The sequence below is a fragment of the Amblyomma americanum genome, chromosome 7, assembly GCF_052857255.1.
Source record: "Amblyomma americanum isolate KBUSLIRL-KWMA chromosome 7, ASM5285725v1, whole genome shotgun sequence".
Taxonomy (NCBI): Eukaryota; Metazoa; Arthropoda; class Arachnida; order Ixodida; family Ixodidae; genus Amblyomma; species Amblyomma americanum.
This window is the reverse complement of record NC_135503.1, coordinates 92,879,797-92,902,746: the sequence shown is the minus strand read 5'-3', so window position 1 is coordinate 92,902,746 and position 22,950 is coordinate 92,879,797. Positions and strand designations below refer to the sequence as shown.

Sequence of the window (22,950 nt, the reverse complement as noted above, 5' to 3'; positions counted from 1 at the left end):
TTACCTCGTGCGTAGTTCAATGACGAAGCGAGCTGGTGCTGCTTTAATGCATCCCGAGAAACAATACGCCCTCCCGTTGGATTTCATGGAGGCGGATCCTTCCTCTTCCCTGCGAACGCTATGGGCCTCCTCCTAGTCCCGTTCTATGCGTGGCATTTCGCCTTTTGCAATCCTGACGACTCTTTCGAAACGATGTTCGTCCTTTTGGAAATATCGGCCACGAAACTTAAATTTGGTCCCTGTAGTAAGGCTCCCCATGTATCCACAGCGCTACACACCTCGGAAGGGTGAGAGGGACTACCGTCCTCACCGTTCTGTACTTGGCAAAGTCTGGAGTGCAACTGGACCTCAGTTGTACCGCCCAGCAGCGACACCGCCGATCTGGTAACCAACAAAAAGACGGTGAGGTCTCGGTGCCTGACATAGTCGCTGACCCCTACACTTTTTCGAGTCGCTGGCAGCGCCTCCGCTCGTGCAAGGTCTTCAGCTCTCGTGCAAGCGCCCCAGCTCTCGTGCAAGCGCCCCAGCTCTCGTGCAAGCGCCCCAGCTCTCGTGCAAGCGCCCCAGCTCTCGTGCAAGCGCCCCAGCTCTCGTGCAAGCGCCCCAGCTCTCGTGCAAGCTTCTCAGCTCTCGTGCAAGCTTCTCAGCTCTCGTGCAAGCGCCTCAGCCCTCGTGCAAGCGCCTCATTTCCGGTACTGCTGAAATTGCCGAGGGGCAGTTGCTTGCTCGAGGCCATCACATCGGCACGGGCAGTGCGAGATTTCGCAACAAAGAGGGCTTCGTGAACACCACGGCCGACAGAGCTCTGGACATAGCTCTTCTATGCCCACTGTAATTTATTCCTTTATTTACAGATACTGCTTGCCTCTTGGAAGTGACTATGACAGGTTTGAAGGACAGATTTACGCTACATAAATGCGTGTTCAAAGACAGTGTATGGAATGCGCCATGCGGTTATGTTTTAGTTTTGCACTACCGGCTAATTGTTGTGCGTCCGTCCGCACACTGTGCGCCTGTGCAAAGGTCAATGAACCCCTGCTGCGCACCTGTGCTTATCGAGGGCACAGTACACTTTCTCAGGCGTCGAACGTCGTAAAACGATCTACCGCTCTAATATATGGAGTTCAGTGGGAGCCCTCCCCACCAATATAAGTCGAAGTTATGTAACGGAGGAGCGCCCATGTATTTGCAAACGTTGGTGATATCCTCGAAGTATACGAAGGCCTCGCGGCAACTCCGTTACAAGAAATGTTACGAGAAGTTTCTTTTTACATAAACGAATGTCCACCTGTATTTCATTCAGTATGGGCAGTCAGGCGTAGAGTAAATTAGCCTGAAGGCTTTTCTTTTTTACTACGAGCGGTCTCTGCGCTAGCTTCTATTGTATACACAAGGTGATGGTGATGGAAAACATTTATTGCCAAGGAATACAGAGGGGGACAAACCCCCTAACATGGCGCGAGGCAATACTTGCGGGGCTGCCCTTTACAGGACAAAGGACAGGCCTTGGAGGGCGATCCACTTCAGAGCGTCGGTAATTATCCGGCGCTGGTCACCAGCAGCGAAGCTGGCTAGGAAGGTCTCCCAGTATGACTCCGCCGTGGTGGGGGATGGAGGGTGTGGGAAGGCAGGGCATGTGAGGAGGACATGAAGGAAGTCTCCCGGTTTCCCGCAGAGCTTACAAGAAGAAATGAATTGATCGGGGTAGCGGGCATGAAGGAGAATAGGGTATGGAGCAGTTCGGGTCTGGAGTCGGCGCCAGTGGGAGGCCTTGGTTAAGGTTAGAGGGAGGGAGCCGGCGGTGCGTAAACGCGCCGGGTATCTCGGTAGCAGGTGAGAATATCTGTGAATGTAAGCAGACGCTCCTGGGATGGCGGAGGGGGTCCAACTCCGGCCCGGAAGTTGAGGCCTCGGGCAAGGGAGTGGACCTCCTCGTTACCCGGGAGGCCTGCGTGTGCGGGGGTCCAGATAAGGGTTACGGGGCGGGTAGGGTGCCAGAAGCGTAAGCCGAGCCGCGGTGCGGGATATCAGGTTTTTGGCGAAATTGGATAGGGCGGATTTTGAGTCCGAGGAAATTTTGGTGGCAGAGGTGGAAATAGAGCAAGCGTAAAGGCCGCTTCCACTGCAATTTCGGATGAGTCTGTGGTGATTGAGCCTGATGCGAATATTCGGGCCTGATTGTTAGCGACAGTGAGGACCATGCACCATGTATGCACAAGGAGCTTCTCCAATGAACGGCTGAGTGCCCAAAGGATGAATTCTACTGTTTGTGTTGCGAGCTCCTCAGCTGTAACGAAAAAAGAAACAGCTAACAAATACGTAGTGTTGCAAATGGGTTGCAAGCCCCAAGGGTAGCGTTGGCCTGGCGGCCTGGGGCCCAGCTGGAAACATCCGAAGGTCCCGGCAAAGGATGAGTCGACTGGCAACAGAACAACTTGTTTATTCTGGCATCGCAAAAGAGCAACCGGTCAGGGCGACCACGTTACTCGACGGAAGAAAATCGAAGTCTCTCTTTGGCGTCCGGGGCAGCGGCTTTTATACCCTCGGAGTCGAGGGCAAGAAGGAACGGCTCTGGATGAGGCGCCCGATACGGCGACGCTCGGACATGTTCAGACGTGACGTGCGCGTCCGCCGGGCCGGCGCCGGTCAGACCTCCTCGCCTCCCAGTTGGGGAGCTCCTCTCTCCGGCTGCCGCGCTTTGACAAGCGTGGGCACCAACATGCACACACACACACGCACACACGACGACACGTGGCATTGAAACCTGCCTGGACGCGCTTCGCGGGAGGCGTTACGGCAGCACTGAACGGGCCCAAAATGACCGCCACTTTGAAAGAAGGCCCGGCGTCCGTTGCATCCGCGCCGGCTATACCGCGCGTCGTAGGCGAAACGTAACAGTAGATAATCTTGGCAATACCAATGGTTTTATTGCAGCAAGGAAATTCCGGTGCGCTGGAATCATAGGAAGTGCGTACCTGTATCTCAGAAAATTGGTGACTCCATTTGGCGGCGCCTTTTCATTAGCCTATTGCACGCTGCAGCCGAGTTTGCCCGAGAAGTGTGCAAAGGTTTGTCGATGATCTAGAGTTTCGGGGCGTGTCAGACAAGCTTTTGAGGATAAATACGCCACTGCGCACTGGCTCTCCTATAGCCTTCTTGCAGCTGGCGTAAGGAACTCGCTGTTTTCGCTTTCGACTTTTTTTTTAATCCGTAGTTTCAATTCTCTCGGTGCTCTAGTTGATTCCATCGTACCACTTCTTCGCTTCTTAAATAAACTTTTCTTAAAAAACTTTGCCCGCCGATAAACTTCCCCAAAAGTTTCAGTGCACCATTAACCACAGGAAAAAATTCGAGAAAATGTACTAAAGGCATTGTTTATGACATCCCACTCTCTTGTGGTAAGCGGTATGTTGGTCAGTCTGGTCGTTGCTTGAATGAGAGACTTCGCGGACACAAAAATAACTTGAAAACTTTTACTGGCAGTAATCTGGTTTTGCACTGTAAGGAATGTGGTTGTGTGCCATTTCTGGACAAGTGCTCGATCGTTGCCAGACACCGGGATCAGTTACACGTGAGATCATTGAAGCAGCTCGCATCGCGACCTTGGAAGATAAATGTGTAAGCAAGCCGTCTATCTCCCGGTCCAAAAGAGAGCTGGCCTTCTTAAAGAATCGCTGAATCGTGCCTGTCCGTAGTTCCTCGTTCACCTGTTTTGCATTATCTTTTCCGGGCGCATGCTCCTGTTTCCCCCCACGGATCACATTCGTCTTGGTCGTCTAGGTTTCTGTCAGTCGGAAGTTAGCGCCCGTATTGTGTGCGTCTTTCTTTGTCCCTTGTCCCGTTTTGCGCTACCCTCACATGCTATGGATTACCAGAAAACTGTGACCTCATGCGAACCACGGTCGAACACCGTCCGAAATCACGACAAAATTCCTCTTATATACCCCTTCGCGGCAGTGAAGGTTTAGTATGTTTACAAAGGTGTTCGTTACAGGCAGTGTAGAGGTAAAGTAATGGTATTGCGTGAGTTGTGTTGTAGTATTCCATGAGTAGTGGTGTTGCACGAGTAGTTTTGGGGTATTGCATGAGTAGTGTGGTTGTATCGCATGAGTAGTGTAGTGGTATTGCATGAGTAGTGTAGTGGTATTACATGGATAGAGTAGTGGTAATGCATGAGTAGTGTAGTGGTATTGCATAAGTAGTGTAGTGGTAGTGCGAAAGCAGTGTAATCTTAGTGCAGTCTTAGCCCACCTAGCATTTGTAAGGAACGGACCCTTAAGGACCGCTCCACTAGCTCCCTGTATATAGTTTGAAAATAAAGTTGTTCAGTAAGTCAGTTAGTGCAGAAACTGTGTAGAGGTAAAGAAGGCGTAGTGCAGAGGGATTATGTTGCGGAGAACTGGTGAAGCAAAGATATACTGAAAGGTCGTTCGCTAATGAGGGAGAATGATGCGCTTATTCACTAATTCTTCGGGGCTGGGACGAGGTAGAATGCCCTCTGTGACTTGAACGCTGGAGAAAGTCTACGTTCTCACTACCAGAGAACTCGTACGTACAAGGTGAATCGACTCGTCTTAACGCCAATTCCTCCACCTTGTCCGCCGCTCTTTTTTCGTGATCGCGTGCCAGCTTAGATGGCCGGAGGACGAAGAAGAAGAAGGTTTTCCCGTGGGCAACAGTTAACACAGCCGACATGCCGCTGCTGAAGGCGAAGCGGTTCGGTGAGCGCCGACCGCGCAGCCTGTCCTCGACAGAACTCACCGTTCCTCTGCTTGAAGAGCACCGCGCGAGCGGCGTGAGTCCTCGTTCACGGGCTGTCGCCGGAAATCCTGTCGCTCTTCGCCTGGGCTCCTGCGGTCACCAGCGCTCATCCCGTAGTGCGCAGGGTTTCGAGCCAGTCACGGCCGCAGTTATGCAGTATTTGAAAAACGTTCCTCGCACGTCGCTTACACCGCCGTCTTTTCTTTCTGGTATAGCCACCGTGATGGCGTTGAAGCTGCAGTGCGTATCGAGCCTGCCAGAACTTTGTCAGCGTTTAGCCTTTTCGGCGCACGCAGTGTCAGCGCGCGACGTGCGCTCCGATGTGGTTTCGCGGCGTGTCTGTGTCGTCAAGTTGTGCCACTTTGCATTACACGGGCTGCAAACGCTTGTGGGAAAGCGTAACCTAGGGAAAATTCAAGTTCCAGGTATATGGCGGGATTGTTATAGGTATAGGGTGGGCATAGAAGCGTGATTTGTTTGCGTTGACATAAGCACGTCTGTCTGGACTAAGTCAGGTGTGCAGTCCGTTGTTACCATGTCCGCCATCTACCAATATGTAGCCGCCTTTTTAATTTGTAACTGCTTGCATCCATGGTCCGACATCACCCTTGGCGCACTATGAATGAATCACGTGTGACCGGCTCGGAGCCATGGGCTGTTCATTCTTGATGGCGTTGTCGTCGCTGAAACCATTCGCAGTCCTGACGGAATTTCATTCCACGTGTTGGTCTGATTCTTCACGCTACGTTACATGATCACTTAAGTGTTAAGGAAGCTTCCAGTGCTATCCTGTTTATATTACGACCGTGGGTATAGGCTTGCCGGTTTCACCACCACCATTGCAACGAGCTCATCATTGTCCTCCTCCTTCCTAGCTGTAATCCTACTGTTTCGGAGTGCTTTAGTTCTTTTCGCTTTCCGTTGCTTTTGCTGAATGCTGTGTAGTATGTGCTGCGTGATGGCTGAAATTATCACTGGCACTCTGGGAATTGGACTGCTGCAATCACCGGCGTTCTGCCTTCTGAACGGTGCTTTCGGGGATGTCCGAAAGTTGCGTGCGTTCCGCCAGAAAGCCTCCGCTGGTTCTTTCCGCGTATCTGCGCCTTCGCTAAGCAAGCTGCGCTTCCTGGTTACCTCGGCGCACTGCCGCAGTAGCGGTGCCGCTGCGTCAGCTGCCACGCCGAGTTACACGATGTGTCCCTCGCGATGCAGCCGCATAAGCCTATAGTTCCGAGCTACGAAGGCAGAGAACACGGCCTGATCCAATACCACTGGCAACACCAAACCTAACCGACCTTTACTCGTGTCGCTTATGGATGAGGCTTTGCGGCAGGTTGTTCAAAAAAAAAAAGAGTTGGGTTATGCGACAGTTGCAGTCTGGTTGCTCCGGTGTTACGAAAGCGGCAGTGCATACAATGAACATTTGTCCGCCGCACCTTGATTTGCGTAGCTGCGCGCGTCATACACTCGCTGTCCACTCGGTTCAGCGATGATTTTCCCCTTTGTGGCGCCGCTTCCTTAACGGTCTCGGGCTGTTTACACCAGCGTTGAATATCTTGACTGACTGCGCTGTTTGCTCTTGAGTCATGTGGGAAGTTGTTGCCTCGAAGAAGAAAAAAATGTAACGAACAGAGTGTGGCTACGTCATATATTGCGAAAGCTTCCAGGCAGGTTGGTTCATGACAGTACTATGCTCAAAATTGCGCGAGAAGAGGAGGTGAGGCAATAAAGACACGCATAAAACAGAACCGAGCGGTTTCCGTGTTTCAGTCGTCGGTGTTGCATACGTGTGCATTCCTTTCGTCCGCGCTCTCTTTACGCAGATATTGACTCCGTAATCTATACAGTGTCGTGCATTATAGGCGAAGTATTGAGTGCAATAAACCACGTTTCCCCAGCAAGGTTCCGTCTGATTTCTTCTAGTTTGAGATATTTTATATCCACCCCGCTGCTTACAATGTATGAAGCAAGGCTGTTCTACAGTGGAAGTCTGGAGATTCGGGCAGATCGAGGGGTGGTTAGTCATGTTTGTGCGACGACTCGCTCGGTCGCCGTGCTAATACCGAAAAACTACTTTTTAGATTATTGGAGAACAACCTGCCTTGTGGGACTGTGGTAGGTTTTATATTTTATTTAACTTATGCGACAGAGGCGGAGCCATTCTCGACACGTTCAATGAAAGGCTAATCTGGCCTTCCCCATGACAGCACTACCACCGTCGTTAAATACCCAGCACACCCGGTTGCTCGCCTTCGGGTTCGCACAGAGTTTGTCGACTGGCTAATGGCGTATTCCAGTCGGCCATCCGGAGCAGCTCTCCCCGAATCTGCGTAGGAGCAAGATGTCTGTAGGGACCAAACTCTCACGGACCAATCAGAGCTAAGCATCTGGATCCAAATAGCCAATTTAAAAACGATGTTTTGTTTCATGGAGCAAAAAAAAAAAAAACTTGCCCCGGATTGTCGACTGGAGTGCGCCACAAGCTCGACTTCTCAGCGCTTGCACAACCGGGGTGGCCGCCGCCGGTACCACATGCTGCATGGGGATCCGCTCACTTCACGCCTCGCCGAGCAGCCGTTGTTTGCGCGGCCGTCGCCGGCGGCAGACGCGCAGAATAGAATGGGTGCGGGAAGCGGGGGAGGAATTACGACCACACTTGGGGCGGCGCTTGTGCATGGCCGGCAGCTACGCTGGATGCTTCGCTTGAACACCGCAGGTGGAGCGTTCTCCAGGCAGATGGAATGGACTGCTTGCACTACTAAAGAGAGCAGAGATGAAAAGCTTCAGTAGCGTTTGTTGGAGAACAAACGATTGGCTTGGTTTATATGGGTTTAACGTCCCAAAGCGACTCAGGCTATGAGAGACGCCGTAGTGAAAGGCTCCGGAAATTTCGACCACCTGGGGTTCTTTAACGAGCACTGACATCGCCCACTACACGGGCCTCTAGAATTTCGCCTCCATCGAAATTCGACACACACACACACACACACACACACACACACACACACACACACACACACACACACACACACACACACACACACACACACACACACACACACACACACACATACACATACACATACACACACACACACACACATACATACATACATACATACATACATACATACATACATACATACATACATACATACATACATACATACATACATACATACATACATACATACATACATACATACATACATACATACATATATATGGCAACAAGACTGCCAGAACTGAGACCCCCGTCACAGTTTCCGCCCTCGCCGTTAGATGACGTTCTACGTCACACTCGCGGTATTACAGGACGTGCTACGTCCACCGCTGTGTTCGAGGGTGGCGCTGGTGAACACTCTCAAGGTTCGCTTACAACCAGTAAACACAAATACCCACGAAAGCAGCAGATTGGACAGCCGTCGCCGTAGCGCAGTTGGTAAGAGCACCGGACGCGATATTCGGAGGTCGTTGGTTCGGATCCCACCGGCGGCATGGTTGTTTTGTCTGCTGCTTTATAAGTAATTTTCTTTAAACCGGTTGATTGGCACTAAAAATTAAAAAAAAAAATTAAAAGCATTCCCCTATACACCTTCGTTTCGGTGACTGTTGGCTTCCTATATATATATATATATATATATATATATATATATATATATATATATATATATATATATATATATATATATATATATATATATATATATATATATATATCTTGTGAGGCAGAAGAACGCACCAGCAAATTCACCTTTTTACTTCAGGTAGGCCGAAGCAGCAGCTACCGACTAGTCACAGCTTAGCAACACTTCGTCTTCTTCGCACGACCCGATGACCGATGATGATTACGCTGAGATGAAGATGAAGGTCACTCACAGTGCTTACAACATTCCCCCTCCCGAACGAAAGCGACCATCCTGGTCGCAAATTAAATCTTAAGGTCGGCGGTTAAAGGGTTTCAAGCGCGACACGTGCACAATCTCGGTGCCGCGACACCGACGATCGCGAACAGGCGATGCAGGTGTGATGAGATAGTTTACAGGGGAAGTTTGTTCCAGAACCGTGTACGGGCCAATAAAACGGCTCAGAAACTTTTCACACAGGCCGGGGATGCGAGTAGGTGTCCAGAGTAGCACTTCGTCTCCAGGGCGGAAAGACACTGAGCGATGAGTCGCATCATACGTGCTTTTCCTGGAAGCTTGAGTGGCTTCAGTTTGAAGGCGGGCACGATCACGGCAGTGGGCGATACGAGACACGAACTGTTCGTGGGAAGGCGCGGCAGAAGGAGTAGAAGCTGTGAAGAAAGATGCTTCGAGGGAGAAGGTAGGATGGCGGGCATAAACAAGAAAAAACGGAGAGTAGGTGGTGGTTCGTTGAACGGCAGTGTTGTAGGCGAAGGTTACAAAGGGGAGTAAAGAGTCCCAGTTGTTGTGCTGAGGGTGAATGTAGGTGGATAGCATATCAGAAAGGGTGCGATGAAAGCGTTCTGTGAGGCCATTGGTCTGAGGGTGGTAAGGAGATGTAGTTTTATGCACCGTGCCTGAAGCATGAAGCACTGCGGCGAGGACGGTGGAGAGGAACGACTTGCCACGATCGCTAAGGAGGAGGCGAGGGGCGCCGTGGCGAAGAAGTATGGTGTGGAGGAAGAAGTTGGCGATTTCGGAAGCGGAGCCGGAAGGAAGTGCTGCGGTTTCAGCGTATCGGGTGAGGTGGTCAACGGCAGTAACGACCCAGCGGTTGCCAGCTGGAGTCAAGGGCAGGGGTCCATACAAGTCGATTCCGACGACTTCGAAAGGTGTGGAAGGACATGGGAGAGGTTGCAAGAGACCGGCAGGAGGCGACGTAGACCGCTTGCGTCGTTGACAAGGGATGCAAGACGCTACGTATTTTAATACTGAGGTTGAAAGGCCAGGCCAGAAGAAACGACGTTTGATGCGGTCATAGGTTTTGTGGTACCCAAGGTGACCTGCGGTGGGGTCGTCGTGGAAGGCTTGTAGAACTTGAGGACGCAGGGAAGAAGGAATTACGGGAACCCATGTGTGGCCCAGTGGGCTGTAGTTGTGCCAAAATAATGTGCCATCCTGTAACTTGAAATTTTTGAGCCGACGACGGAGACGGGCATTTGGAGGTCTAAGAACACCGCTGAGACTATCAATCAGCTTTTGACAGTAAGGGTCAGCACTCTGGTGGTGAGCAAGATTGCAGTGTATATCTGGCATGGGAGCAATAGAGGCGGCGCTCAAAGACTGCATAACTGTAGGGTTTAAATGGCTTGACTCCGTTGGGACAGGAGAGGAATGCGAGGACATGGGTTGCGACGGCAAAGCAATAGGGCAACGAGAGAGAGCGTCGGCGTCCTTGTGCTTCTTGCCCGATTTGTAAGTGACAGTAAAGTCGTACTCTTGAAGGCGGAGGATCCACCGCCCGAGACGACCGGACAGATTTTTCAAAGTGGATAACCAGCATAGGGCGTGGTGGTCAGTGACGACTGTGAAGTGACGGCCGTACAGGTAAGGACGAAACTTCTGAACAGCCCAGACGACGGCGAGACATTCTTGTTCGGTAATAGTGTAGTTTTGTTCCGCAGAAGTCAGAGTTCGGCTCGCATAGGCAACAACATTTTCTGTAGAGGTGTTTTGGCGTTGCAGAAGGACAGCGCCAATGCCATGGCTACTGGCGTCGGTGTGCAAAATTGTCGGTGCTTTATCATCAAAATGGCAGAGGACGGGACCCGAAGTCAGAGCACGCTTCAGAGTTTCAAATGCTTCTTCGCAAGCAGGAGACCAGATGAAAGGCGTGTCGTTGTGAAGAAGCGCATGTAAAGGTGAGGCAATAGAGGCGAAATTGCGGATGAATCTGCGGAAGTATGATGCCAAGCCGAGGAAACTGCGGAGATCTTGGACCCGAGTTGGACGGGGAAAGTGCAGCGCAGCAGCGATTTTTTCAGGGTCAGGCTTAATTCCTTCGCTGCTTACGAGATGGCCAAGAACTTTAATGGATTTTGATGCAAAACGGCATTTCTTCGTGTTTAGCTGTAGGCCAGCGCTGGAAAGTGCTGTCAAAACTTCATCGAGACGAGTAAGGTGATCAGGAAATGACGAAGAAAAAATGACGATGTCATCTAAGTAACAGAGACATGTTTTCCATTTGAGGCCGCGGAGAACTGTGTCAATCATACGCTCGAATGTAGCAGGAGCGTTGCAGAGTCCAAAAGGCATTACATTGAATTCGTATAAACCGTCCGGTGTTGCAAAGGCGGTCTTCTCTTTATCATCTTCATTCATGGGGATCTGCCAGTAGCCTGATCTTAAGTCAAGGCTGGAGAAAAATTGGGCACCTTGCAAACAATCGAGGGCGTCGTCAATTCGAGGGAGGGGATACACATCCTTACGAGTTATTCTGTTTAGAGCACGGTAATCTACACAAAAACGAACCGAACCGTCTTTTTTTTGCACTAGCACAACAGGCGATGACCAGGAACTAGACGATGGGCGTATGATGTTGCGTGCAAGCATGTCAGCAACATTTTCCTGAATAACTTTGCGCTCGGTTGGAGAAACACGATAAGGCCGGCGTCTAACTATGCTTGATCCGTCGGTGAGTATGCGATGCGTTGCTGCAGCGGTTTGACCCAGTGTGCCGGAATTGACGTCGAACGAGTCTGCGTGCTTGTTCAATACAGCGAGCAATGCGTCTGTCTGGTCTGTTGTCAGGTCGGTGCTGATCGTGTGGCGAAGTGCTGCACTGAGCGAGGCAGGGGATGAATCAGAGCGATCGGAGGTGGAAATGGGAAGAAGTGTGACAGGCTGGGCGGAAGCAATTGATGCAACAGTAGAGTCGCGTCGCAGAAGAATGGGCTCTGATGTGGTGTTGAATGCGGCGAGAAGAGAAGAACCGCTGGAGAAGCGAAGAAGGGACACGATGATGATAATACCTCTTGACAGGAGACGAGGGCTGGGTGTAATCAGGACGTCGCCATCGGTGACGGCGTCAGAAGTCACAGATAGAATATCTTCGTTGCCCGGATAGAGGACGTGATCGGCAAGCATAACTACACGGGAAGAAAGTGGTTCTCTATCGGCAAGAATGTTGCATTCAGTGACTTCAATAGTGGGAGGGGAACACGTAATGACTGCTGAGGCGTTTTGGAGGAAATCCCAGCCGAAGATGAGTTGATGGACACAGGAGGATAGGACAGCAAACTCAATGAAGTGCAAGATGCCATCAATGGTGACTCGGGCTGTACACGCTCCACAAGGGTTAACATTCTGTCCATTTGCAGCACGTAAAGGAGGACCGGTATAAGGTGTGCGCACTTTTCGCAGTTTTAAACACAAGTCAAGTTTCATAATAGAAATAGCGGCGCCGGTATCAATTAAAGCTTCCAGTTCATGTCCCTCAAGGAATACAGTCAACATGTTTGATGGGAGCAGAGGAGGAATTGGAGCGACGACAGGCGGTGCAGTTTTACCTCCGGAAACTGCACAGGTTAGTTTTCCGTTTGGCGGGCAGAAGCTGAAGATGGAGGGCGAAGGGGCGACGAAGTCCGGCGAAAGGGTGACGGGGAGCGACGACGCGATGGCCGTGCTGTCCTAGACCGGTCAGGAGAAGTCGACGGGGAGGAAGAGGGACGGAGGTCATTATCGGTGTAGTACTGGCGAGGAGGAAGCTGGTAGGCGTCGTCACGTCGAACGTACCCATAGCTCGCACGCTCATCTCGCAGTCGTCGGCGACAAACGCGTGTTACATGGCCGCGGATTCCGCAGTAGAAACATACTGGACGAGGTGGGAGAGGCCGCCAATTACCATACACCGGTGGTCGCGGGGACAGGGCGGCGAGGCTGGGTGGGACGGGCGCGTGATGGACAGGAGGACAAGGAGGAGGAGCCGCAGTGACTTCAGCATACGTCGGAACGTAGGGAGGGGCTGGTGGTTCTGTAGCCATGGGACGATTGAGTGAAGTAAGCTCCTCCTTGATAATGCCACGCAACCCAGTAGATTGAGCAGGTGGGCGTGAGAAGGCAGGAACCGACGAAATATCATTGTGGAGCTCTTCCCGTATTATAGATCGTATGATGGTGCGCAGATCAGTTTCGGGAATTTGGCTCGGATCCCAGGTGTTGTTGAGGCGGCGCGACTGTAGATAGTCAAGTCGCTGGCAAGTGGCACGAATGTCTGCCACCGTGACGGGATTTTGGGCAGCTAGAGCTGCGTAGGCAAAAGAGCCAATTCCTTTTAAAATATGTCCGACACGTTCAGCCTCGACCATGCCATTGTTAACTCGCCGGCAAAGGGCGAGTACGTCCTCAATGTATGATGTGTATGTCTCTCCTGGAAGCTGCACACGGGTCTCTAGCTTCTTTTGAAAAGAGGTCGGACCAGCACCAACAGTTCCAAATATCTGGCGGATCTGTGTCGTGAATTGAGGCCAGTCAGGAATGGCGTCCTCATGGTTGAGGAACCACGTCTTAGCCACGTCACTCAGGTAGAATGAGACGTTGAGTAGCTTCATAGAAGCGTCCCAACCGTTAAAAGCGCTCACCCGATCGTACTGCTGTAGCCAGTCTTCGACGTCGTCACCGCGGAGACCGGCGAAAACCGGAGGGTCGCGCTGACGTGAGGTAACTGACCAAGTTGGGTGGGTCAAATGGTGCTGAGCAAGTGCACCTTGGGACGTCAGTGGTGCAGAGGTGGCATGGGCAGCCGTGGGATGCCCATCGGTAGCTACAGGCGCCGGAACGGTGAGAGCAGGGGGATGTGACTGCGCCATGGCGGTTGATGTGCCGCCAAGAACACGACCGGAACGGAGCTCCAGGGGGTGCCGCGTTGAGGACGCTGGGATCAGGAGTCACCTCCACCACTTGTGAGGCAGAAGAACGCACCAGCAAATTCACCTTTTTACTTCAGGTAGGCCGAAGCAGCAGCTACCGACTAGTCACAGCTTAGCAACACTTCGTCTTCTTCGCACGACCCGATGACCGATGATGATTACGCTGAGATGAAGATGAAGGTCACTCACAGTGCTTACAATATATATATATATATATATATATATATATATATATATATATATATATATATATTCTCGCCTTTTCGTTCAGTTCTTCTAGCGGTGTGCGTTTCTTTTCTTTGGGCATCAGGAAAGAAATTGCTGCCGTTTTGAAAGAGCGACATCTTCGAGTAAATGCGAAGGAGTTTTCTTACAAGACTTATACCCCTGTCATGCGGGCACCACAAAGGCCTTTGCCCAGGTCCTTAAACCTTTGGAGCCTAAAGGCGCGGCCATCGAGAACCTGCGGTCGCAGTGCCGTCCAACGTCAAAAAGTAAAATTAAAGAAAATATGTACATGTAGTTCACGATGTTTGGCAACATCTTTTAAAAAAAACGAAACGTGTGTCTGGCCTTGCTTTTTGTGCGGGTGTTTATATTTTATGCCCAGATTTCAAGACAGTGAAAGCGTTGCAAACCCGAGTGCCCCTGGTGGCCAAGGCAATAAACAAAACCTGTTGCTGCTGGTGAGAGCAGTTGTTGCAGTTCTTTTAGGGAAGCAAAAGAATAAAAAAATTGTCTGAGGTCTACGAATGAACATAATTTACCACTTTAATTTTAAAACATTCACTTACGCCGCCTCCAGCACAGCATCGGGTGCTAAGGCTCAACGACTGTTTCACCTTTGGGCTGCACCGTGTAGCCGCGTCGCTGCTCTTTTAAGCTTTCGCTCCTTTCGTGAAAAGAGGTGCCTTTGCTGGAAAGATCTTCGAGGAATGCCATGTGACAGGGGTATTAGACTAAGTGACGAAAACAAAAAACCTTCACACGCGCACGTAAATGTTGGCACGCGTGCCGTATTTTAGCCGCTGTGAGCACCTGCCCGTGACATTTCGCCTGCTTTTGTAGCCATGATGCTTCGGAGCATGACTGAGAGCGTCTCAAACGCGTGCAGCAGCTGCTCTAATCGCTAAGCATAAGCGTATGTTATGAAGACACTCACTATAACCGGTTTTTCTTCTCTGGCAAGCAAACATGCCTCAGTTGCTCGAGTGCATGCACAAGTACTCTCTCTAGCGTGGTTTGAAGGTTATCGCTTTTCCTGCGACCAGACAGGACCTGTGTTTCCTGCTGTGATGATCACTTTTTCAATAGAAATGGCTCTGCAGGCTAGAGGAACCAGTCGGCAAGTTAGTATAACGTGTTTCGTTCAGCCTGCTTGCAAAATTAAACTGGTAAATCACTTCAATTCTTGTGGGTTTAGCTCAGGCTATGCCATGTACTCCGGCCAGTTGGGCTGACAGCCGCCATAGCCAGTGACTGAGTGCCAGAGCGCAGTGTCAGGCGATGACACTCGTCAAGGTGCCGCATGGTTTGTAAGCTTGTACGTGTACGTGATTAGGCGCGCAGCACGATAGCGATAGGAACCTATAATAAACAATCACCGTAATTTTTCTTTCTTTTTTTGAGGAAATGAAAGTCGCAGTAACTGTCTCAATAATAATGGACACCCCAACCGGGCCGTGAGGGAAAGGATGGTGGGAACGAAAATGTAATGGACAAAATATTGAACTTGCGCGCGGCCCGAACCGCAGCTGTTTACTCAGAGTTGTGCTTCATTCGTGTCCCTTGCGGTTAGAGGCGCGGTTGACTAGCTAGCACCGGACGACTCTAGTCACAGCGAACTACTCTAGGGGTTAGTAAACGTGCGTCTTTGTCTTCAGGCTCACGAGATGCGCAGGTATAACACGCTTAGAGTTGGCGATAATGCTGGACGAAAGGTGCCCTGGTTGGCTTGGCTCGCAATGGCAATAAGCCGCATGTTCGAGGAAGGAAAGAAACCATAAGCAACACTAGCAAAAATTCAGGGAAGCACTTGAGTCACCTTATGTGCATCAAGGCGAAAGCTTTTGTGTTGTCCTGTTGGACACTCTAGCGCAACACGATCGCCTCGCGTTTCTCGAATTAGTTTCGGTTTCAAGTTACGACATAATACGCCTTCGTTATACCCGATGTGTTCGCGATATCTGGTTTCAAGTTAGGACACATGCCTTCTAAAACACCCTCGTTCCGGATGACTAGGTGGCTGAGTGCAATAAAGACAAAAAAAAGGACTAGGTGGCCGAGTGGTTAAGGTGATAGACTGCTAATCCAATAAGCTCTGCCTGCGTGGGGTCGAATCCGATCCTCTTCAAAATTTCTTTTTCTTTCATTTTATTTAATTGCCAGGTGGAGCGGACGCTCTCTGAAGACGCACAAATCCTGTCCACATCGATCAGCCTATAAAGGCTTTCGCCTTAAAACTCCGCGTTAGTGGAGTCGATGACGTGGCGGTATTTGCATCGCAGCGAGTACGAGAGCGCTCGTTATAATTGCTTACCTTTGCGACGTCGCCAAAGGCTTCAATTTCAGAGCGCCTAGAGATTTCATCGCTCCAGTTGCGACACTTCCCGTAGAGGCCGTGTGAAGTAATCTGGCGTTCTAACTGCGTCAAATTTTTTAGGTAAGCGGGTTGTTGCGCCACCTGCCGCTTTCTCCAAGACTCTCTAAAGCTGTCAGAAACAAACGTTGCAGGACTTTCTTTAGGACCCGCCGCGGTGGCTCAGTGTTAAGGCGCTCGGCTACTGATCCGGAGTTCCCGGATTCAGACCCGACCGTGGCGGCTGCGTTTTTATGGAGGCAAAATGCAAAGGCGCCCGTGTGCTGTGCGATGTCAGTGCAGGTTAAAGATCCCCAGGTGGTCGAAATTATTCCGGAACCCTCCACTACGGCACCTCTTTCCTTTCTTCTTTCACTCCCTTCTTTATCCCTTCCCTTACGGCGCAGTTCAGGTGTCCAACGATATATGAGATAGATACTGCGCCATTTCCTTTCCCTCAAAACCAAGTATATATTATAGGATTTTCTTTAGAAACAGCTGCCTGCTGGGTTCCTGGATGACGCAGCCACCTCCGCCCGGAAACTGTCCACGACTTCTAGTACGATAATAATTTGGACTTTTATAGCTGGCACTTAAAGAAATTAAAAGCTGGAGAGCACCAGTTTCCCGCTCAAGTGGTCCTTATGGCGTACGCCCACCTTGAAAACCCTGTTAACTGCTATCAAGAGATCTACGACCGTGTTTCATTTGACAGCCTGTTCACTTATCGCGCATTGTGTGTTAAGCTGTCACCCGCTGCTGTCAAGCGCTATATCTCGCCGCCGATTGCACACCACCTAGTTGCTGCGCGCATCGCGCATTTTGTTTATTACTTTGCGCTAGTTTGGATGTGGTATAGGTTATCGCTCTGATTAGATATCTGATTCCTGGCCGTCATCCGGAGCAAACGTTTAGACCGATGACTACAGATTTACGCCAAGTCAAATGTAGTAATCTTGGTCTCGTCACATAACTGTGCGAGAAGTGACATGGAAGGTTTGTTGTTTTGGTCTGCAATTCGTGGCTGGGTTTGAGACAGTCACGACGAGAAAACCAGCATCGAGTCATGGCGCATAGATCTGCGCAGTGGGAGAGCCAATGCGTGCAGTGCGTTCCACTTTGTCTATCATCCCCTACCGGGGCAGACTTTGTGCACCCCGTCCGTAGGAAGGGCGCTCCTCGGCGACGCAGTGCTCGTTTCTTACGCCCCCCTTCTGTCGTCGCTTGCTTGCAGGAGAGCGGCAGTGCCACCAACAACAACTTGGACTGCTCCAAACCACGCATCCGCATCCACCGGCACGCCATGAACCAGGAGGAGCTGGTCAAAAACTACGGCAACGATAGCTCGGACGCCACCCTGTCACAAAAGGTGAGCGCTCGGGGCACGCCTGGAAGTCACGCCGTGTGCGTTTCCGTCTGTTTCCGATACGGTGCGTCAACAAAAAAAAAACACGAATGCAGCGTTCGAGAGCCGCCGCAGTGGCTGAGTGGTTATGGCGCTCGGCTGCCGGCCCGAAAGACGCGGGTTCGATCCCGGCCGCGGCGGTCGAATTTAGATGGAGGCGAAATTCTAGAGGCCCGTGTACTGTGCGATGTCAGTGCACGTTAAAGGACCCCAGGTGGTCGAAATTCCTGGAGCCCTTCACTACGGCGTCTCTCATAGCCTGATTCGCTTTGGGACGATAAACCCCCATAAACTAAACTAATGCAGCGTTCGCGATGACATCATTTGGCTCCAGACGTCGGCATGCAGTCTTGGTCACAAGGATACCGTATTTTGAAAGCACAGGTAAAGACGGACAGAGTACGGGACTCGACATGGGACAAGTGCTTGACCCCATCCTGTTCTGTCCTGCGTGTTTATTTTCGCTTTCAAAATACGACATGCTATACCAACTAGCCCAGCAGACAACCTTGCCTGGTCAAAAGGATGACGGCCGCATAGTTTCCTTTTTTAGCTTTGTAGCGGAGCCCTTATGATACACCTAAAGACCGCAAGGTCTTAAAAGGTGACGGTTACGGTTCTGCTCAGTCAGCAGAGATTGAGCTTCAGGGGCGCCAAATCCCCCCAGTAGACGGGTGATTGGTTTATGGTTTGGTTTACGGGGGTTTTTCTCAAAGCGACTCGGGCTACGAGAGGTGCCGTAGTGAAGGGCTCCGGAAATTTCGACCACCTGGGGTTCTTTAACGTGCACTTACATCGGGTGAAAAGCAAGCCATGTGCATAGACTTCTGACCGAGCTATACGTGTATATGTGACCACTGTCGTCGCTGAGACACGTAAGGCGTACTTACTGCGTATCCGTCCGTAAGCAGGTCGCCATTTCGCCGGGTCAGTTTAGTAGCAGTGATGGCTGCAGACCGTGACTATACTAGTGCGTAGTCGGAACGTCGGAAAAGTTTTTGCTGAACCATTTATTATATACTCTGCTCTTATCGAAGCAAGCCCTTGCCGACTAACCTAATTTGTGTTTACTCGAGCGATTGTCTTTGAGTATGCTAGAACTTCTGGGTGCTTCTTCACGGCTCGAGGAACGCGAACAGGCCGTTGCAGTGGTGGGGCGAAGTCTATAGTTTCGCTTTTTGAGCAGTGTTTCGGAAGCTTGCTGTAATAATGCGAAACGTTTGACCAGTTCGTGGTTAGCGTTACACTCAAACCAGCTGGAAAAAGGCGCAGGGAAAGGGGGAAGACACAGGGCGACTTCTGGTCCTCTTAAGCACGCACACTCCTGTCATTCATCTTCCATTCTTTTGTGGTTTCGTATCTTTCCAGCTGGTTTATGAATAACACATCAAAAGGTGTTCGGCCTGTCTAGTGTCCCGTCGTTAATGGAGTTTTTTTCCTCAATGCCACCACCCCTTTGTCTTGCAGGTCAAGCGAAAGCTCCTCAGCTCCTGCGCTTGCACTCCCCTCAGCCTTCTCTACTCTATCCTGCCAGTGCTACAGTGGCTGCCGCGCTACCGTGTGCGCGAGTTCCTCGCCAAGGACATCATGGCGGGCTTCACAGTTAGCATCATGCACATACCACAAGGTACGTGCTCCTTTCTTTTCCATTTTGTATTCGCGACCTTTGAAGTGCTCGGTGTCGCAATTCTATCACTCTCCCGTCTAGATTTTTTTTTTTACAGCATTGATTATTTCGCTCCATCCGTAGGAGCATATTTGCCGCGCGCACATGACTGCTTAGAAAACGATCAGCACAGGCGAAGACAAGTCCTCTTGTCAAAACACAGGCTGCAAGACTGAGGCTCCCCCTCGACCTTTTCTTCATTTTGTTTTGTGCTGCTTTTCTAATAGTTCAACATTTTGGCGCAAGCGCTTACCGCAACGAACGGCTCACTCATTTCCTGAGATGTTGCAACCGAGGAACGGTTTGCGCCTTACACGTTTGTGTCTTGTATCTTTTGAGGTACTGTATAGAATATCCTGTGCCCGTTAGTCCTTGTTCTGCGCGTGGTCTCCTTTTATAAATCCTAGTAAGGTCTTAACTTGAGAGACGACAGTGCGCTTGGCTGTGCCCGTGAGATACCGTTAGTTTCCGCATCTATTCCTAACAGGTCTTGCGTACGGTGTGCTGGCCGCGGCGGGCGCCATCAACGGTCTGTACGTGTCTGCTTTCCCAGCGATAATCTACTTCTTCATGGGGACCTCAAGGCATGTTTCCGTCGGTAAGACTGCCCGAATGTTTCCTACTGTCGGTTTCAGACAATCGCCTAAATTTCTATCATTATTTGAAGCGTGGTGAGCGTGCATCCATTCTGGCAACAGCGTGTGTGCTACCATCCCTGACGTCATGCCGGCTAGTTTTCGAGGCAGCGGAGGGGAAATTTTGAGTTGCTGAAACTGTTAATTTTATTTTAACAAAAATTTATATCTTTTAGGAGTGAAACCTCTCGCCTGTCATGCCTTAGGTGTGGGGAAAAATTCCAGCTCTTACTGGCTATGAAATATCGCGGCTGTTAAGTGATATCCAGGGTATGCTAACGTTCGAGCGACTGTTTTCGGCTGCTGTATGAGGGGGGCTTCTGTGTGAGTAACCATCTACAACAGCGTAACGGACTAGAGAGAACCGATATCTTTCTGTCTGCTGTCGTCATTACAGTACTGATCGGCAATATATTTGATAGTTTATTTTTCTTCAGAACAGTTGATTTGGCATGGACAAATTGCTTCTGGTGAAGGAACAGCGCTAAGTACGGGACTGGAGACAAACATGGAAGCACAAGGACAAGGCTTGTCTCCTGTCCCGTACTTAGCGCTGTACCTTCACTATGCAATACCAACTTACCCGTCAACTCGCTCTTCTAAAATTGGTTCTCTCTATTAGTAGTTTTCATGCTGCGCATTACGTTGTGGCGTTTTATCCTTGATCACGCCTGTGCATCGAATTTGCTGCAAGATGCACACTTATTTGTGTGCTTTGTCTTGTTCTAGTAGGACGACGCAACGGTGCACTGGTCGAGCGCCTTCCTTCTAAAGCTGTAAATGTTTCCCCCCACCTCGCGTGCCCACCGCAGGCACGTTCGCCGTCGTGAGCTTGCTGTCCGCATCGGCCGTTGTCGAGATGGGCGCCATTATACCCGGAGAGGCCAACCAAGAAGCCGCGGCCAACGCCACGTTACGTGGGGCTACAAGTGTCCGGTCCTTCGACCCCTTGGATAGCGACGACATCCCTCCAACAAGCATGGAAGTTCTGGGTGCCTTGGCTGTTGTTGTCGGTGTTGTGCAGGTTTGTAACTCTCCTGTACAGCTGCTCGCAGTTTCAGTTGAATCTCCGCGCCAGTGACGGGTGGCGGAGAGCGCGTGCATGCTTTGCGGGTGTCTTGAGCCTGGTGACGTGTTCGCTTCGACGACAACCATCAGACTACGGAAACAAAGGGACCCGTTTTCTTCCGTATATACATAGCAGCCACATTGCGATCGCGGCTGTCAACACAGACACGCGGTCGAATCGCGTGCACGAAGAATTAACATTAACACGTCAAATCCAGTCGTCGCTTCACGAATACCAGGCACATTCGATGCACGAATCAATTTTCTCTCCTTGCCCCGTTGCCCGTGTTTGCATCGCAATACTTCTCAATATAATAGTGCGCATACAACAAATACCAGTTTCATGCGTTTCGTGAGACACTGGCCTAGCGCACCCGCGCATCAGTCTTAAACCTTTGTCGTGATGCAGAGCAGCGCCGGTTTTTGTTGCAGGAAAGATGTGACGCATAGTGGCGTAAAATGACGATTCGAAAGCAAATTGCTTCGATGCAGCAAGCGCTGAATTCCAGAACTTTAGCGCGAATTTGGACCTTTCCATTGGGTACATGCAGTTGTCACTGTTGAGAATGGGTGTAAAAGAAAACGCTGTAGAACAACCTCTCTACTGAAACGCCATAAAGATTAAAAGTTGCTTGTTATAAATGGCCACCCATGTGTCATGTGTGACTAGACTGTAGTAATGAATTTGATAGACGTCAGTTTATGACTGCGACCTACAGACCATGTTGCAGATTCCTCGCGGAAAACGGCATTCTTTCACTTCGACGGTGGTTGCGTTCTGTGCCGATGACATAATTCCAGGTAGCGTAGAATCTCTAACAATAGGAAGTTTAACAGTTTTCTCAACTGTCAAGGGCAACGATGATGTTTCATTGTAATACACCTCAGCAATGATCTCAGGCAGCCATTTTCACCGACAGCTTCTGATGGGCATGCTGCACCTGGGCATCCTGTCGATCTTCATGTCCGAGCCCATGGTGTCCGGCTTCACCACCGGCGCGGCCGTCCAGGTGGTGGTGTCCCAGACCAAGGGGCTCTTCGACATCAGCGTAAAGCGATACAGCGGAGTGTTCCAGTGCGTGTACGTGATTCGCGACGTGATCCAGAACCTCAACCAGACCAACCTTGTGACCCTAGCCATATCGCTTACGGCCATGCTGGTGTGCGCAGTGGTGCACGAGTGCGTTAACGCGCGCTACAAGGCCAAGCTCAAGATGCCCGTCCCCATCGACCTGCTTGTGGTGAGCACGCATGCTGTCCACCAGTTGGCCACCTTATATTCTGTGGCTGTAGCGGTGGTTATTTTATTTATACTTTACTTAAAGACCTCGGGGAAATCTTGGTAAGACTTCGTTCATAACTGTTCGCATTGTACGGGAAGCTGTTAAGCTCTCAATTGGGATATAGTTGCTTGTAATCACACATGTTACTAGCGTGCGTCCTGTTCCCTCTCTAGTCCGTGTCTGTTTATATGCGCTAGTAGCATATGTGGTAGCAACAGAGCGGCATGCGCATGTCGCCCCCCCCCCCCTTCCCGTCACCACTTTCGCGCCAGAGCGCTTTCAGCTGCTTTCTTCTGGTGCAATGCCAGCGGTCAGGGTCCGGTCAGAAAAAGGTGGCAAAAATTCAAGTCAAAATGGACAAGCTGTTTAATCACCCCTCGATGCGACGAGCGCACCACACATGACCGCTACGCGTGGTCTCTGATTCCGAAGAGCTCGGGTCCACGCGGACGCACCGCGGCTGTGGTGAATACAGCTCTGGTTTTGGGAAAGCAGCCCTTGGGCCCGCATAGGAACAGGGAGATGGGATCTCGGCCCGGCTGACCAAGCCTTGGGTTTGGGGAAACTGCCTCTCCCTCGAAGGAAAAGGGATGACAAAAACCAATGGGAGTGGCCAGTAGGCTTCGAAACTTGCGAAAGACCGGCCGGCTATACCGAGTACCGGTTAGTAGCTCCGACGAAAGCGCAGAGATATCTCACGGTCCTGGCCTCCAGGCGTCAG

General features: G+C 50.8%; 1 protein-coding gene across 18 annotated transcripts in view; it reads left to right on the top strand.

Moving 5' to 3' along the window:
* The window catches only part of LOC144099408 (prestin-like), a 166,992-nt gene that overhangs the window by 127,089 nt on the left and 16,953 nt on the right, over positions 1 to 22,950 (top strand). For all 18 annotated transcript variants that reach the window (XM_077632689.1, XM_077632682.1, XM_077632693.1 and 15 more), the window contains 5 exons: positions 17,407 to 17,541; positions 19,045 to 19,204; positions 19,731 to 19,841; positions 20,691 to 20,902; positions 21,867 to 22,187. In XM_077632689.1, coding sequence (XP_077488815.1) covers positions 17,407 to 17,541; positions 19,045 to 19,204; positions 19,731 to 19,841; positions 20,691 to 20,902; positions 21,867 to 22,187 — 939 coding nt within the window. The remainder of the gene's footprint in view (positions 1 to 17,406; positions 17,542 to 19,044; positions 19,205 to 19,730; positions 19,842 to 20,690; positions 20,903 to 21,866; positions 22,188 to 22,950) is intronic.